At 38.0% G+C, this 17,379-nt stretch overlaps 1 protein-coding gene across 4 annotated transcripts in view; it reads left to right on the top strand.

Moving 5' to 3' along the window:
- The window catches only part of RGL1 (ral guanine nucleotide dissociation stimulator like 1), a 306,958-nt gene that overhangs the window by 145,839 nt on the left and 143,740 nt on the right, over window positions 1–17,379 (top strand). For 2 of the 4 annotated variants that reach the window (XM_031937021.1, XM_023501823.2), the window contains exon 3: window positions 11,078–11,188. The exons of 1 other annotated variant lie outside the window; for it this stretch is intronic. In XM_031937021.1, the coding sequence (XP_031792881.1) occupies window positions 11,078–11,188 (111 nt within the window). Of the gene's footprint in view, window positions 1–9,574; window positions 9,937–11,077; window positions 11,189–17,379 lie in introns of those variants that run through there. One more of the 4 variants, XM_003767495.4, reaches the window with a different exon arrangement.

A 17,379-nucleotide genomic window follows, 5' to 3' on the forward strand; every position in this document is an offset into this window, starting at 1 on the left:
TACAGGGAGTTTTTCCACACTAATAAATTGCAGATCTAGTCCAATGGAATTCCTCTCAGTGAAAGAATCTTCCTGTCAGCTAGTTTTGCTTATCAGTTGTTTTTATTTATTAGCTTGTTAGAAAGGGTCAAACCTTGACAAGAGAGGGAAGTAATAGCAGTTTGTCATGGGGATGGGGTGGAGTCTTTTGGTAAGATCTATCCACCTATGTGCTGTCCTCTGGCAGCCCAAACACGTCCTCTCCATTTTGCCAACTTCTTGGAAATATTCTCTGCTTTGAGCCTTTCCTGATTCTCTGCTCATTAAAGTTCACTTGTATAGTGAGTCCCTTTCATTCCCTCAAGGTCCTGTTAAGTGACTGGATAGTCAATCTGATCAATGGATTTAAGCTAGTATATCCTCAGATAACATTTACATTGGAGCACAGTTCAGAAATGCCTTTTCCCAGAATAATGAACAATGTGGAGATTTCAGTAGTATAGCAATGCCAATGGAGGGAAATAGTTTTTAATGGAGGTGCCTTTTGGTGCCTCGCAAACTTTACCTGCTGCCCATGAATAGAGGTGATTTTTTTTCCTATTTGAAAAAAAACAAAACACACAATGGTAAATTATTATTGAATCACAGAATCTCAGATGTGGGAGTTTTGGCAAGTATTTAAGTCTATACTGGACCTGAACAGGAATACTATCTACAAAATCTTCCCCAAGGGACCTTGCATCTGTTTGGGAAGAATTCCAGGGAAGGAGAACCCCATCCTGAGGTGGCCCATTCCACTATGGGAGGATTGATTATGATTAACACAAAGCTTTCCTTTGCCAAAAGTCCAAATTTGCCTCTTTGCAATTCTCATTGACTGCTCTCTGGTGATAAAAGAAACAAGTTTTCTTTCTCATCTATGTGTTATCTTGTTATCTTGTCATCTATGTGGAAACAGCTATTATTATGCCCTTAGTCTTCTCTTGCCCAGGCTGAACACCCCTAATTTCTTCAACCTTTTTATTTAGTTCCTTTATCACACTACTGTTTGCTATTCTCTAGTTCTTCAGTCTGTAAACTTCTCTGATTGAGCATGATTGTCATAAAAAACATAAAAATGTGCTTCCAACACATGTTTAAAAATTCTATTCCCCTACATTAAAGCCTATGAAAAAGAAAAAAGAAATAATATATTTAAACAATCATTTTACCAAAACATTTTACTCTGTTAATATTATTATAAGTAATTAGTATGCTAATTAGGAAATAGTAAAATGTTAAAGCATTACAATTGACTGCCTCTTTTTTTTTTTTTTTAAACTTTGGTTTAATACTTTTTGACAGTGATTTAAAGGTCTGTTTCTAAGCTCATATTGTTTTCAGATCTTGGTTTTATTCACTGTCTTAGATAAAACAATAAACATTAACTAATTAGAATCCTTTGAATCCACAAAATATATAGAATCATGGAATTTACAAGTTGAAAGGGACCTTAGCACCTCTCAAGGCTAACAAATACATGAAGTGAATACCCACTAACAAATCCCTGACAATAGCTATTGACCTTTCCGGGAAGATTCCCAAAGAGGGAAGCTTGGCAACTCTTTAGATAATGCATTGTACTTTGGGGCAGCTCAAATTGTTTGCTATTTCACCCTTTTTTATCATATTCCTCTCTTACCATTCTTTGGTGCATTCTTTACTTCTGTTCTTTTCCAGAGTTTGAAGCTTGACCCAATCTATTCTTCTCCAGACTAAACATGACTATTTTCTCTCCTCTCTCCTCTCTTCTTTTCTTTTCTTTCTTCGAGGCAATTGGGGTCAAATGACTTGCCCAGGATCACACAGCTAGGAAGTGTTGTGTTTGAATTCAGGTATTCTGACTTCAGGACAGATGCTCTATCCACTGCACCACCTAGCTACCCCACGTGCCTAATTTCTTTAATGAACCCTCATATTACATGGATTTAAGGCCATTCACTCTCCTCCAGTTTATCAATGTTCTTAAATGGCCAGCACCTGGAAGTGGATACAGTCCTACAGATAAAGTTTTATCTAGTTTAGAGTACAGTAGGATAGTATTACCTCCTTATTTCTGTGAACTATAACCCTCTTAGTGTAGTCCAAGATTTCACTGTTTTTTTTCTTTCTTTCTTTCTTTATTTTGCTGAGGCAATTGAGGTTAAGTGACTAGTCCAGGGTCACATAGCCAGGACGCTACCCCAAGTTAGTGAATTCTAAATTCATCAGACCTTATTATTGTCTGGTATCTCTCTCCATTTTCTCCATAGAATAGCATGAAATATTTTATCAAAGCTTTCTAAGATCTAAAAAACTGTATCTACATTATTCTTCTCATCTACCAGTTTAGTCATCCTGTCCAAAAAGGAAATCGGGTTAGTCTGGCGAGACTTGTTCTTAATTAAGTCAGGGTGGCTCTTTGTAGTCATAGCAGCTCTTTCTGGATGTTTTCCAGCCAGTACTTTCCCTCCCTCCCTTCCTCCCTCCCTCCCTCTCTCTCCTTCTCCCTGTCCCTGTCCCTGTCCTTCTGTCTCTCTCTCTTTTTATTAATCCCTTGGAAAATTTTCTCAGGAATCAAAAAAGTTAAGCTTATTGGTCTATAATTTCTAGACTCTTCTCTTTCCTTTTTATGAAAACTGGAAAATTTTTTTGCTTTTCTCCAATTGCCTCCTTTCTTTGATCTTTTCCACATCGCAAACAATGGCTTAAGTGCTTGCTTCTGTTATTCCTTTAGTACTGGAGGATGTGATTCAGCTAGACCGGGGGAAATTTTAAAGGCACTGGGATGATTCGTAGGTGAAAAACTACCATTTTGTTCTCCATCTTATAACACCTAGAAGCTTTCCTTTCCAATCCTGAAAAAATTTACTGTTGAAAAAAAAATGCTCCTTAGTTCCTGGAAGAGCTACCTTCAACATGAGTCCTTTTCAGATACCCAACCCTCATCCTTGGTGTAGTATTCCTCTAACTGCCTCTTTTCCTGTCCCCTATAATGCCATCCCTTCTCATTATTTTGAATTTATTTTCCATTTATTAGTATACTTCTTCTTCATCTTCTGAGAATTTAAGCTCCTTGAGGGTAAGCATTATTTTTGTTTGTGGCTAATAATTATTAGATTTAATATGCTTTATTAATGCTTACTAAAAACTTCTTAAAGTATCTCTTTTCATGTTCTCTTTCTGTTTTCAGTTGTGTTCCTGTATTGAGAAATAATACCAAGGAAGAATCAGGACCTCTTCCTCCTACTTTTTAAAAGAATAGCCTCATTAAAGATAATTACTGAAAGAGGGCCAAATGAGCAAAAAACACACCTCAGTTTGAATTCTACTCCATTCAGTTTCCACTTCCTGAATTTTATTCTTTTCAGCCCACCAATGTTAATGATTATTCCTCTACTACTTGGCACTCTTTAATCCCTTCAGTTTTCCACTGGGAATGGGAAATAACATCATTTTCAGCTGCTTTAGAATTTCTCCACCTGTTGCAAACCCCACTAGGCTCAATGTTGTAAGCAGCTAGAATTTATTAAAGGCAGCAGAGTGAAGAAGGGTGGGAGAGGTAGGAGGGGTAAAGGGAACCCAGAGAGCTAGCTGGACCTGGAAAAATAAGACTCTATCTCACATCCAGAAATTTTACTAGCCTCCCCCTTTGTTTCTCTTCAAATGATATAGCACATGCTCCAGACCCTCATTAGAGATACAGTTCATTAGCAGTTATTACTGTAGATCAACTTCATGTCTCCTATTCTTGCCCTTTGACTTAACTATGACTTTCCGGAGCAGCCCAGAGTTTAGTGGGGAAACTAGGGGATAGGAGTAGGAATGTGAAAAGAGAGGAGAGGGATGAGTATGAAGTCCTAGTCAGACATCAGCTGAAGGCACATAGGGAATAGTTTCCTATCTTGATTATTAAGGGGAGGAATGGTCACAGTGCCAACACAGCTAATTTAACCTGACGTATATGGAACAGCTGGTTGTTCCTATGGTTAAGGCATATAGGAAGTATAAAAGGCCTCTATTTGTATTTCAGACCTGCTCAGTCTCTTGAGATTTTTTTGTTCTACTTCAAGGTCCTATCAAGAAAATGGCAGTATATTTTTTTCCTAGCCCCAGGGAAAATGGAAAAAGCTGATATGACAATGTAACTGTGACATTCTGATGACATGAGGGAACAAGTATCAATCCATATCTTAAATATCAGTAAAGTTTAATTTTTCTTATTTTTAAGATTAAAAAAATTAGAAATTTAAAAATTTTCTCTCTGCATTCCCCCTTGGGTGCATGTATTTCATTTTGGAAACCACCACTCTAAAAAGCTTTCCAACTTATCATTATCCTCCCTTAAAATGTAGTTACCAACCTGTAGGTAGGAAGATCTGAGTCCAATCTCAGATACTTACTAACTCTATAAGCCTTGGTAAGTCACTTAACAGATTGAGATCTGTCTCAGTTTCCTCATCTGTCAAATGAGAATAGTATCTACTTCCTAGGGTTGTTGTGAAAAGCAAATCTTAAAATGCTATATAGATTATGGTTTTATGATAATGATTATTAAGTGGTATCAAATTGAGAATCCAAGTGTGGTTCTGGTATCATAGATACTAAAAGAACCAGAAGAAGATCTCCAGAATGTTAGGGGAGTCTTTTATGGAAGGAGAAAAGCTTTTGAAGGGTTGATATCCCTGGGCATCATCTTTTGCATTTACCTGTCTTCCACACTCACCTAATTGTTCGACCCTTATTACTTCTCACCTAGCCTCCAGACTCCAGGTCCCTCTGCTGTAGATCTCTTCAGTGAATCAATGTATCAATCAGAAACACTTTATTAAATATCTGGATACTAAAGCAAAAGTGAAATAGTTTTTGCCTGCAACAAGCTCACATTTGATGGGGAAAGAGAATATAATGTTGTGCCTCCTTAAATATACAAAAAGTAAATGCAAGATCACAACTACAACTTAGACTATAACAAAGAGTATATAAGATAAAATTAATTCTTCAAGTGGGAATGAGATAAGGCCTCAGTCCAAACCAGAAGAAAGAGAATAATTTCACTCAAAGTTTTAGATTTGCAATCCACAGGTCAAGAATGTGATGGGGTTAGCTTCTGATACATGCCCAAGATCCCAAGGACTCCAGATAGACATTCAAAAGTATAAACCTTGCTTCTCTTGAGGGTTTTTTTGAAGTATCTAAGCAAATCTAAGCCCTTTAATTAGATATATATCTTTCTCACCCAATCAGGAGTTACAGCTCCATCTAAATATAGGATTGTTCCTCTCCCACTTCAATAGGAGAAATAAGTATTACAAAAAGGACTTCATACTTCACAAGCAATCATCTAGCTTTTGCTTAAAGACAGAGGTCTTCTCTGGCTCAATTCAATAAATATTTAATGCCCACTATATGGCAGGCATTGTGCTAAGTGCTGGGGATATAAAAAGAGAGAAAAACAGTTTCTGCCCTCAAGGAGCTTACGGTCTAATGGGAGTAGCAACATGCAAACAAAAATATATAAAGCTATATACAGGATAAAGAGGAAATAATTCAAAGAGGGAAAACACAAGAATTAAGAGAGGTTAGAGAAGTCTTCTTGTAGAAGGAAGGGTTTCAGTTGGTTTTTAAAAGAAGGCAGGGAAGTAGGTAGATAGATAAAGTGTTCCATGCCTGGGGGACAACTAGAGAAAATGCTTGCAGCTAAGGGATATCCTGTCTTGTTTGTGGAACCACCAGGAGGCCATTGTCACTGGATAGAAGAGTACATTTTGGGGAATAAGATTGTAAGAAGCTTGGAAAGGACTTTGAATGCCAAACATGTTGACTAATTTTATCTTTGTATCCCAATTTTGTATTGGCCTCCGGAAGTAGGGAGCTGAGATGATCAGACTTGTGGAGACCTTCTTGAAGGATTCCATTCATCTTGCAATTTTTTTCCTTAACTGAAGCAGCATCTTTTTACTCTCATCTTTGCCAAACAGAGCACATTTATTCCCTCTTCTGTGCAATAGGTATAATGACTGGACTTGTGATTTTATTAAGTTAGGGAACGTCTGGATGAGGAAACTCTACCAAAGCTGGTTGGTACCTTTTTTGAAACTTGAAGCCTTAGAGAGTGGGCTGTCCAGAGCCCTGAGAGCTTAAATGCCTCATTCAGCCAATCACATCCTAATTGCTCTAATTTAGATTTTTATCATCTCTCACCTTGACTACTGTAGTAGCTTCTGAATTGGTTTCCATGTAGCTAGTCTTTTTGCTCTCTAATCTAAGTTTCACATGGCTGTCAAATTAACACTTCTAATTTAAGTCAACTTCTATTTAATAAATTCTAGTGGGTTCTTGTCTTTAGGATAAAATATAAACTCCTGTTTGGCATTTCACAACCTTGGCTTGTTAACCTGCCTTTCCAAACTCATACATTATTCCCCTTCACCTGTTTTATGATCCAGTCAAACTGGACTTTTGGCAGTTCCTCCCACATGCTATTCCATCTCCTGTTTCTGTGGGCCTTTTAAAAGACAATGCTCAGTGCCTGGAATCTTCATCTTCCTTTTACCTTGTTCTCTGGGAACCCTTAGCTCAAGTGTCATTTCCTTTAAGAAGGCCTTTCCTAATATCTCCAATAGTTAATCATGATATCTCTCCCTCCCATTATTTATTGTTTATATCCTTAACTCACCAGTGAACATGTTGCCTCTTCCTGTAGAATTTGAATTCTTTAAAAGCTAATTTACAGCACATTCCCTGGCACATAGTAGGTACTTAAAAATATTTGGTTTTGGATTAAGTATAATTATGGGATGCACCTAAATTTTATATAGATTTAGAGGGAAAAATCGGTTCTGTGTTAAGACCAATACAGTAAATGACCACATAGTCCTCAGGATAGGGTCAGCTCATTAGCTTTTAGACACAGTCAGAAATTATTAGGCATATTGTAGAAACAGATCAATGAAACAGTTGTCCTTAAAACTAATCTCTGGAATTCCATAGAGAAAAATGATTTTAAAATGGCCAAAATTGTATATATCCCCACCTTTTCAGAGTGGTTCTGATTTAAAGAGTAAGGTAGTATGCTACACAATGAGCTGGGTAGGGCTGTGAATAGAATAGAATTACTAGACTTCCAGCCTCTAAGTCGTTTTAGTCAACTCTTTGCCACCCCATTTGGGATTTTCTTGTTAAAGATACTAGAATGGCTTGCCATTTCTTCCCCCAGATTATTTTACAGATGAAGAAACTGAGGTTCACAGGGTTAAGGGACTTGCCCAGGGTCACACAGTTAGCAAATGTCTGAGGCCAAATTTGAATTCATAAAGATTCATCATCTTGACTCCAAACCCAGCACTCTATCCACTTCACTCTTTAGCTGCTCCTAGAAGATCTGGGTTCAAATACCATTTTAGAGCCAGTCACTTAACCTCCTCAGCAAATGGGGGATAAACACAACAGAAGGGTACCACTTATTTAAGGTGTTATTGTGAGGACTAACTTACAATGATTTGTTTGTTTAAGCATATGTGTAATTAGGGAGAGCAGGTAAACAAGGATAAAAGAATTATTAGAATAGAAATTGAGGAGATGGGGGAGGATTTCTAAGTCTTTGTGAGGAAGGATCAGAGAAGTCATCAGCTCCCCTCTTCAGGAACATTTTCCCAAGCTTATTTCTTTCTCTGCTTTTGTAGGATCATAAGTTTTAGAGCCTTATACACCAGCATTGTGAGTGGCAATTGTTTACCAACATCACCTTCTCTCTCTTCTCCTCTCCCCAGCCCCCATGAGGTAAGTAAGTAATGGTCTGAAATTAAGTTTGTACCCTGATATGTATATAGTTTATGTGAGGGAGATAGTAAAAAAAACAAAACAGTCTAGTATAGTGGAGAGAGGCTTGAGCTTGTTGGGAAACCTGCATTTCTATCCTGACTTTTCCTAATTCTTGGGATCTTGGACCAATTATTTAACTTGTCTGAGCCTTACTTAACTTTTTCATCTGTAACCTAAAGATAATGCTATTTCTCATTCCACCTAAGAGGTGTACTGTGAGAATCAGGTAAGGCAATCATTATTTTTATAATTGTAAGTTTTTATTATTTCCAATGAGTGAGGGGCTAGAGGGAATGGGGTTGACTTGAAAGAAGGGTGGGACTTAGAAATTCACAGTATCTAAAGGAATGGCCATGGGAAAGAAGGTGGTTTTTTTCTAAGTGAATTTAGCTGGTTTAAAGACATAACCCAGATAATATAGGAAGTGTACAAAATTGATTTGTAGAGAAAAGATGACAGGTATGGATTTCTGGCACATAGGGTTTGAGACTGGACCTGTGATTTCATTGAAATAGAGAGCTCTTGTGTAAGAAAACTCCTAACCATGCAGGCCAGCACCTCCCTCTCAACTTGTAGTAGTCTTAGAGAGTTGCCTAGAATACTGAGAGGTTAAATCCAGGGTCCCATTGCCAAGACTTGAAGCCAGGAAAACTTGAATCAAAGTCTTCTTGGCTTTGAAGACAGCTTTCTATCGACTATACCACAATACTACCCACTATACTGCCTCTCATTTTGGTTCATACTATTTATAATCATTTGATATTTTTGGGTGGCACAGAATAGTGGAAAACATTGAATTTGGAGGCAGAATCTGAGTTCAAATTTTGGTGTGGTTGCTGGCAACCTGTGTGACTTCAGGCAAATCAGTTAACCTCTCTGGGCGTCAGTTTTCTGCTCTGTAAAACGAGTTAGATATCTAGTTTAACTTTTCTGGGATCTCTTCTAGTTCTAGATCTATGCCTCTAGATGACTTTTATTGTTTTAATTTGACTGAGGCTGAAGGATAGGGAAAGTAATAATCTCTTGTGCTGACAGTTGATCTGTGTCTCTTACAATGATGATCAGTTCAGCCATTTCTTTCACAAAAGGGTTTTCTGGGCAGTTATTATTGACACTATGGTGTTACAATAAAGAAAACGTAACAGATGGTGACTAAAACATCTCAGCATTTCCAGGACCATTGGGAAGCCTCCTTTCCACAGTTTGTCACCCTGCTTCTTTCTTTCCGTCCTTCTATCCCTCCATCCCCCCTTCCCCTCCTCAACCAATCAGTTTCCACTGTGTATGGAAATGGTCATTTTTGGATGGCAGGAAGATGTCCTGGGATGATTTCCACATTGACTGATAAAGGATAAGACAGAGCTTTTGGCAGTGACTTAGAAAATACCAATTTGTTCTCTCTTTTCCCCTTGCGGAGAAAACCCTCCTGGCTCCTGTTCTTGCTACTTTACATCATTAAATGCTTCATTGGAGTCGCTCTGATTTAATTATTCATAGAAGTCTACACAGGCAGATAATAGAACTTTTACTAATCCTCCTTCCCATTCACCACTCCCCCTCTCTTTGTCTCTTTTAGCCAAGGGAGAGGAAAAACACGGACACACACACACACACATTTCTATTTTGGCACCTGGTGACCATCGAGACCCAGATAAAAGCTCCAGAGGTCTGTTTTGGGGAGATAGCTTCTGGAAGGTTTGGGAACGGGAGAAACTGTCTAATCGGGACTTTGTATATGGAATTTAAGAAAGGGAGAGTAAGTTCATAAGCATAAACAGGAAAACCTTACATCACAAAGTGGCGTGGGGAGGAGTCTTTCTCTGCTCTCTCACTCCCTCTCCTCGCTCAGTTCTTTGTGGTCGTGAATTGACTGCGGCAGAACCCGAGCTAGAGAGAGGGTAGTAGCGTGTGTGTGTGTGTGTGTGTGTGTGTGTGTGTGTGTACGCGAGTGTGTGCGCGCGCGCACACGCCTGCCTGCCTGTGAGGGGGGAAAGTGCAAGAAGATTTGCAAGAAGAGTGGGGAAAGGAGCGACTTTTGCTTCTGAGAAGGATTCATCATGCAGCGTCCATCTGAAGACAAAACTGAGAATGAAATTGCTTTGGAAAGCTAAAATGGTAATTAGAACTTTCTGACATCTCTAGAGACTTCTTTGCTTGGAAATCTCCTCCACTACCCCCTCCCCCTCTCCGCTCAGGGCCCCCACTTTTAATTTCTTTTAGGAGTTTGGACTGTCTCAGAGTGAACCGAGTGATCCGATTCCCTGTTTGCGTGCAGCTTCTCAGAGGGATATCGGCAGGAAAGCTCCAGATTCTTAACTCCCAGAGGGTGTATGCTGCCCTTAAATGATGCTTATCTCCCCAGCAATAATTGTCGTGTGTGTGTGTGTGTGTGTGTGTGTGTGTGTGTGTGTGTGTACACACTATGTGGCAGCTAGGAGAAACTTTTCAGAAAAGGGAAAACAAAGTTAGTGGCATCTGGATGAATTCAGGAGGGTTTCTGTTGTTGTTTTTGCTCTCTCCCTTTCTCCGGCTTGGGACTCTAATAGAAAACTTGGGTTTAGTCGGGGACACAGCAAATCCGGGAATCATTTCAGAAAATGTTTTAGTTGCAAGAGCATGATGATGTGATGCCTTTTTCTCACTTGCCAGATTATCTGATAGAAACAAAACTTTCCGGCCCCTTTAACTTTTAAAATCCCAAAATCTTAGAAGGGAAGTGGTGGAGCAGAGTAATTCCTTTTCAGTGGAATGCAAACTCTTACCATTTTAGACACTTGTTTGCTTTTAAGTTTAAATAAGTGAGACATTTTAAAAAAGTACAATCTTCCAGTGACTTTTCCCCTTTAACTTGGGGGTGGGGGTGGTGATGGTGGTTCTGTGTATGTGTGAAAAAAGTTGGTTAATGCAAACCAAATCTCTTTCTTTAGGGGGACAAAGTTTTTTTTAAACTATTTAAAATATGTGAGAGTCTAGGAAAAATAACTAAATGGAAAAGTCCGGGTATCCTGATACCACAGAAAAAGGCAGCTTGCCAAGTAAATCTCGGCATTCCCCCTATCTCACTGTGCAGTGAGTGGCTCTGATTGTTAGATTTATTTTGAACAGCCCATCTTGTGCCTTGAGTGCTGAGGGAGACACAGTTGTAAGCAGCAAAGCAGCTGGATACATTGTGGTTAGAGAGAGGAAGAAAAGCACTCCTTTCCCCCCCCCCCCTCCTTCCCTTTCTCTCTTTTTATTTTTCTCCCTTCCCTGGCAGAGCTCGATTCAGGACTGGGGTGAAGAGGTAGAGGAAGGAGCTGTTTACCATGTCACCCTCAAAAGAGTCCAAATTCAACAGGCTGCCAATAAAGGAGCACGCTGGCTAGGGGTGAGTAACACTGTCCCAGTGCAAACTGGAGAAGTTTTGAGAACTTTGCAGCCGCCTGTCCTGGAGTTCCAAGTCTCTGTCTTTCTGTGAATATCATCATTATTTAGCAAAGGCAGACTTTCCCATAGAAAGGAAACTGACAACAAACCAAAGTTTTTTTTTTTTCCTACTGGGCTGAAGAAAACAGGTCTGGTTTTGTGCTTGATCTTTCCAAAAGCTCCTTCCCTAGGCTTGTCATAATTCAAAACCTCTTAGAACTCCCTCGAGATTGAAGACAAACAGATCTAGGTGAAGAACAGTACCATAGAGTAACAAGGAAAGATAGTGGGGCTTGCAAAAGGAGAGATAAGCAAACTTTACCCACAGAGCATCCCTCTGTCCTTTAGTCTTCCTCTGCCCCTTCCCCTCCCCCCACAGCAGAACCCTCCCACCCTCCTGTATTTTCAAGTACTGTACACAGAGTGCCAAGAAAACAGAGCATATCAAACCAGCTATCTCCAGTGAGTGACAGACTTCCTTCATTCTCTGCCTGTCCATGTAGGGATGGAACCAAAAACCTTTTCATTGCCTTCAAACAACATAAGTGGGCTTTTGGGAGGTTTTGCTTTCCAGAAATAAGTTTCTTTTCTCATTGAAACTCTAAAATAAGTGGTAAGATCATGGCAGTTCTGAAATCATGGCTTAGCTTGAGTGGAGGAAAGTGACAGAGAGAGGGAGAGGAAGAGAGAGAAGCAGGGGCAGAGGGAGCCAGAGAGGGAGGTGTCATCTCTCTAGTTAGTGTGACAGGTTTGAGTAGGTATCACATTCCAAGAAAAGAAAGGGATCCATGACCTGAGAGAGAGAAGTAAAATGATCTTAGAGTAGAAAGGTGGCAAGTTGGACTTGATGGAAGGCTGAGTAGTGGGTTAAGTCTCCTGAAAGGACAAGAGTTTTGCCAGGTGGATCAGGTGTAATTTTATCTGGCCTTGTTTTTGGTAAACCCTAGCATCATCATCACAGATTGTAGGAAGGGCAGCAAACAGAGATCTAGTTCAGCCCTCTAGTTTTATAGATAAACCACGGTCCAGAGAAAGAGGAGGTGACTTGCTAAGGTCATATAGATGGGAAATGTAAGAGTTAAGGTTCAAACTCAAATATGTTTTCGGTGTATTTCTGTATTCTTTGGTCTTTCATGGAGCCTCAGAATGTATTAAACAGTAATCAAGGGTGACTCACAAAGTTTTAAGGAGAGAGGGAACATAGGAAGGATAGGAAAGGAAACAAAGATTGCCCCAGGCTTTTTCGCTTAGGAACAGGGGAGCCAGGTGGCCTTGTTCTCCCTTCCCCTCAAAAAGCCCCCATCCTCACCCCACCCCAGGTTTAATGAAGAACATTTAATAAATCTTCTATGTAACTGCTGACATTGGCATTCTGTTCTTTTCCTCTTGCTAAAGTTGGGGACATCCCCAAAACTACTTAAATCATCCCCAGTGATACCAGTCCTTAGGTGCCATAAAGTATTTATTAGTGACCGGCTTTGATCGGCAAGTCACTGAATTTAGTAAATGAGAACTGGAGTGTTTTATCCATTTAATGGATGTCATTTTAAAATTAATTATGCCCCTCATCAGCAATTCCAACAGGAAAAGCAGAACTAGAATTTGGAGTAGTCATCATTTTATTGTCTGCTCTTATGTATTTTTTTTTAAAACATGGTGTGGTTTGATCACCCTGGTTATTTCGAAACGAATCATAACTACTGAATAATCACAGCTGTCTTCAAAAAAGTCTTTACATTTTCTGGTACAGGGTTATTCCTCTCTAATGACATTGTTCATTTTGCTTGGGTTGCACTTTTAGTTTTTAGCCAAATACAATAGCAGTAAATGACTGAATCATTTTGCAATGGGGAAAAAGGCTAACTAGGCATTCCTCCAAATAGATGCTTGGGGGCTGTGGTTTAAATAGACCTCCTCAGTCATTTATTATTACTGCCTACTCTGTCTATTGGTTTTACCTTCCTATCTCAAGTGGTCCTACATCTTCTGCCTCTAATATTTCATATTACCTATAAACACACACATAATCAATCCCAGAGTTCACGTACCTCTTAATATGACAGCGGATTTTTGCCTGGAAGAATAAAGGACACAGAAAAATTGCCCAGACTGATGGAAGAAAGTGAGCTTCCCTACTCAATGGTGTCTGTATATTGTTGCTACTAATGCTTAAAAGTTGCTTAGAGCTTTTACAGAATCTTGGTGTTGGAAGGGATCTCAGAGATTATCCAATTCAAATTGTATCTATCTGACTGTTCCCTTTACAACATTTTTGACAAGTGGTCATAGATAATAGGTTTTTGAGCTGTAAGGGAACTTAAATTATTTAGTCATTTTATAAATGAGTTAAACTATGACCTTGAGAAGTAAAATGAATTGAATCAATGAATTAAAAACCATTTATTAAATGCTTACTATGTGCAAGATATTGTTTTAAGAGATAAAAGATTTTTACTTTGATTTTGGGGCTAAAAATACAAAAGTGCTAGATAGCATGTTCTGGAGTGGTAACTGAGGAAAGGGTCTTTAATTTGGGGAGATCTAGGGATTGTGAGTAGAGCCATAAGGCCACTGAAAGGATACTCTTTCTAGGAACAATGATTGGAGTTCCCAGAGCAAGAAGTAAAAGGGAGGGAGTAGCAGGACATATGGCAAAATATCCATGTAGGCTTTGCTTTCCTAGTAAACTGTTGCTGGATGGAGTTTACCACAAATCACACAGGTTGTAAAGCACAGTTCTAGGATTTATACAAGTCCTCTGATTCTAAACCCAGGGCCTTTTCTGTTATGTAGCACTGCCTTAAGTTTCCATAATAATTCAGGATAACTTATCTTCTTTTATCTTTGAGGATTCCAGTATACTTATTTTCTACTTTCTGAAGCTTTGCTTTCCTCTCAGGAAATTCCAAATTTAACTAAGTGTGGCCTATCAATTGGGTCATGGTAATCTTTTATTTTTCAGTGAAATAAAGTAATTTCTTGTGCATGTCATCATTTCAAAATTCCTAAAAGGAACCATTATTGGAATTAAATAAAAATTGAGAGTAGGAGGAAAGAAATGATAACCTAAAGCTTCTTTACAGGATTTTTAAAAATTTGAGGAAAAAAACCTATTAGTGCATTTTTAAACTATTAAAACTTAATTTAAAATGACAGAAAGACCTTTGGGACAGTAGAGTAATCAATTCTCTCCATAATCCTATGTTTTTTATACATTTAAAAACATTATCCCGAAAAGGAATCCATAAATTTACCAGATTGTCAAAGAGGGGGCTGTGACACAAAAAAAGAGTTAAGAGTCCCTACAATTGATTTTAAGGACAATCATTGTTTCATTTTGTCTTTGTATCTCTTTGGGCTAATACAGTTGCTGGCACTTAGTTGACACTTTATAAGTGTTTGTTCATTGATTGAGGAGTTCTTGAGAAGAGGGAAAGGATTTATTTATTCATTTAAAGTTCTTCAAGTGTTACATTTTATATTTCTTTTCTATAGTTAAGGGCCTCTTATCACTGGGAGGGTCATACAATAGATGCTTAAGAAATACTTCAAGAATTGAAAAAGATTTCTGAAATGAAATGTAGACAAGAAAACTAGACACAGAAAGGAGGGGAATGGTAAGAACTTCTAAGAGGCCACTTGTACTTTCTGAGTTAAAAATGGCGAGATGATTAGAATACAAATTGATATTACAATAGTGGATGGAAGCACTGATAGAAGGAAGATGATACCTACAAGCATATTCTTTCTCCTTTTCTTTTAAAGGTAAATTAGCAATCCCACTTCACCATAACAAAGTTGATGTGTCAGTTTTACTAGTTCTATGTTTTGGATGACATCAATTTTAGTTACAAATCTGGGTACTTCATTGTGATTGGTGAAGAGATTTCTTTGGTGAAGGGAATCTCTTCATTTTTCAAAAAGTGATTTCAGGACAAAGTTATGTAGAACATAAAGTTAAGCATTGCTGCTGCCAAGTAGACTTACACTGTTGTCCAGGCAGCCAAAATAACTGATCACTTTTTTTGTTTGTTCTTGGTACTCAGCTTTATATATAGAATTAGGATTTGATCTTAAAAGGGAAGATACAGAATGGCACATATCCAGATGTCAAGTGTCTGATTCAATCCAAAGAAGTACAATTTTGTTTTGAATTGTTAATAGTATGTAATGGAAAAAGTGCTGGATTTGGATTCTGAAAATCTGGGTTCTAGACTCTAACTTGCCACTTTCTAGTTGTCTGACCATTGACATGTCACTTCATATATCTGGGTTCAGTTTTCTCAGCTATAAAATGTGGGTAATGATACTTGCCTACCACTTAGGATTGTTGTGAAGGGAGCACTTTTTATTACACCATAGAAATATAAGTTGCTGTTGTTATTATTAAAGTAATCCAACACTTCTGGGACAGCATGTTTAGTTGTAAAACTAACAGAGGAGATACAGACATTCCTGGCTTGTACAACCTGCACATTGACAGCAAGGTTATGTAGGGCAGTCTTTTTAGCTAAACTATTGAAATATCGATCTCATTTTTCCACTTATAGAAAGATACCAGGTGGGATTATTTTGCTCAGATATTGCCCCAGGAAGAAGAATGATCCTGGCTATGAACCAAAAATCTGTTGAGCCAGGTGGTGTTAGGAAGAGGAAAGGATCAAAACTTTTGCTTGCCTTTGTTGCCAGTATTGTTGGTGAAGCTACATTGTTCATGTATGTGGCAATAATTGAAGGAAATTTATCTGTCCTTAGAAGCTTGGGAACTTGAACTGTTATAGAGACAGAACTTCTTATAGTAAGTGCTAAATGGTAGGTTGAGAAGACATAGATTTTGTGTATTATAATTTCTGGCAATCTATCATGCTGGTTATTTCAGACTATTACAAATCCCTGATCAAGCAAATTGCATCAAACTCTTGGGAAGGGCAATTCAGAGTAAAAGTATTCCAAAGGCATGAGTGATGATGCTGCGTTATCATTTGTCGATTTGTCCAAACAAATATAGCTGGTGGACCTAGTAAAGTTAGGAAATAGGTAATGAGAAAGCAGAGTATATTTAGAGATCCAGAAGAATTATTATGCATCTTGGTGTTTGTGTTCAAAGGAACTCAAACTGAAAGCTAGTTTAGGTATGATTATGTAGAGATGGGAGTAAAAAGATAAAACAGCCTTGTTATGGCTGTGGCAGAGAGAGCTTTGACTCTTAAAGAAACAAACCAAACTTTTGGTTCTTCACAGATAGCTCCTGCATACATATAGCTTTTGTAGAATATACAAAGAGAACAGAGATATCTTCTTTTTTGAAGGAGTTGGAGATATGGTGACTTTGGAGGGAAAAATGTAACTGTTTTAAGCAAACTCAATAGCTGAAATTCCCAATTACATTATCTAGAAAGAACTGCTCTGTGCTTGGTATTATACAATTATCAATAACTTGGATTAAAAGCCTAAGTTTTTAAATATCCCATCTGCAATCAACAAAGCTGGGAAGGATAGCAAATTCTCTGGATGACAGGATTCAGGATCTCAATTTGCTAAAACAAAATATCGTGGGAATAGATATAAACCCTTACACTTAGATTTAAAAATATCAATTTCACTACAATACAGGTTAGATTTAAGGTTTCTGGTGGACTGCAAATTCAATATGAATCAACAATATGATATGGTAGCTTAAAAAAAGCTAAAGGGATGTTAGGCTACATTAAAGGAGAATGAGGTGATAATATTTGTCCTTATCAGACCATATTTGGAATATTGTTTTCAGCTCAGTTCTGAGAACCACTTTTTTTTAAAAAGAAAGTTGATAAACTAGACAATGTCCAGAGGATGGCAATTAAGTTGATGAAAGGCCTTCAGATAGTGTCTTGTAGGGATCATCACTTCAAGGAACTGTGGATGTTTAGACTGGAGAACAGAAGACTTAGGAAATGTGATAACTGTTTTCAAGTATTTTAGGAATTGTTATGTAGAAGAGAGAATGAACTTGTGCGATTTGACTATAGAGAGTTCACAACTAAAAGCAATATAGGCAGACATTGAAAAAAGGCAAATTTATATATGATATAAATATTTTGAAATGTTATTTGAAATATTATGAAATACATATATATGATATAAATATAAAAATTATAACTATCTAAAAGTGAA

The sequence above is a fragment of the Sarcophilus harrisii genome, chromosome 4, assembly GCF_902635505.1.
Source record: "Sarcophilus harrisii chromosome 4, mSarHar1.11, whole genome shotgun sequence".
In the NCBI taxonomy this organism is placed as follows: Eukaryota; Metazoa; Chordata; class Mammalia; order Dasyuromorphia; family Dasyuridae; genus Sarcophilus; species Sarcophilus harrisii.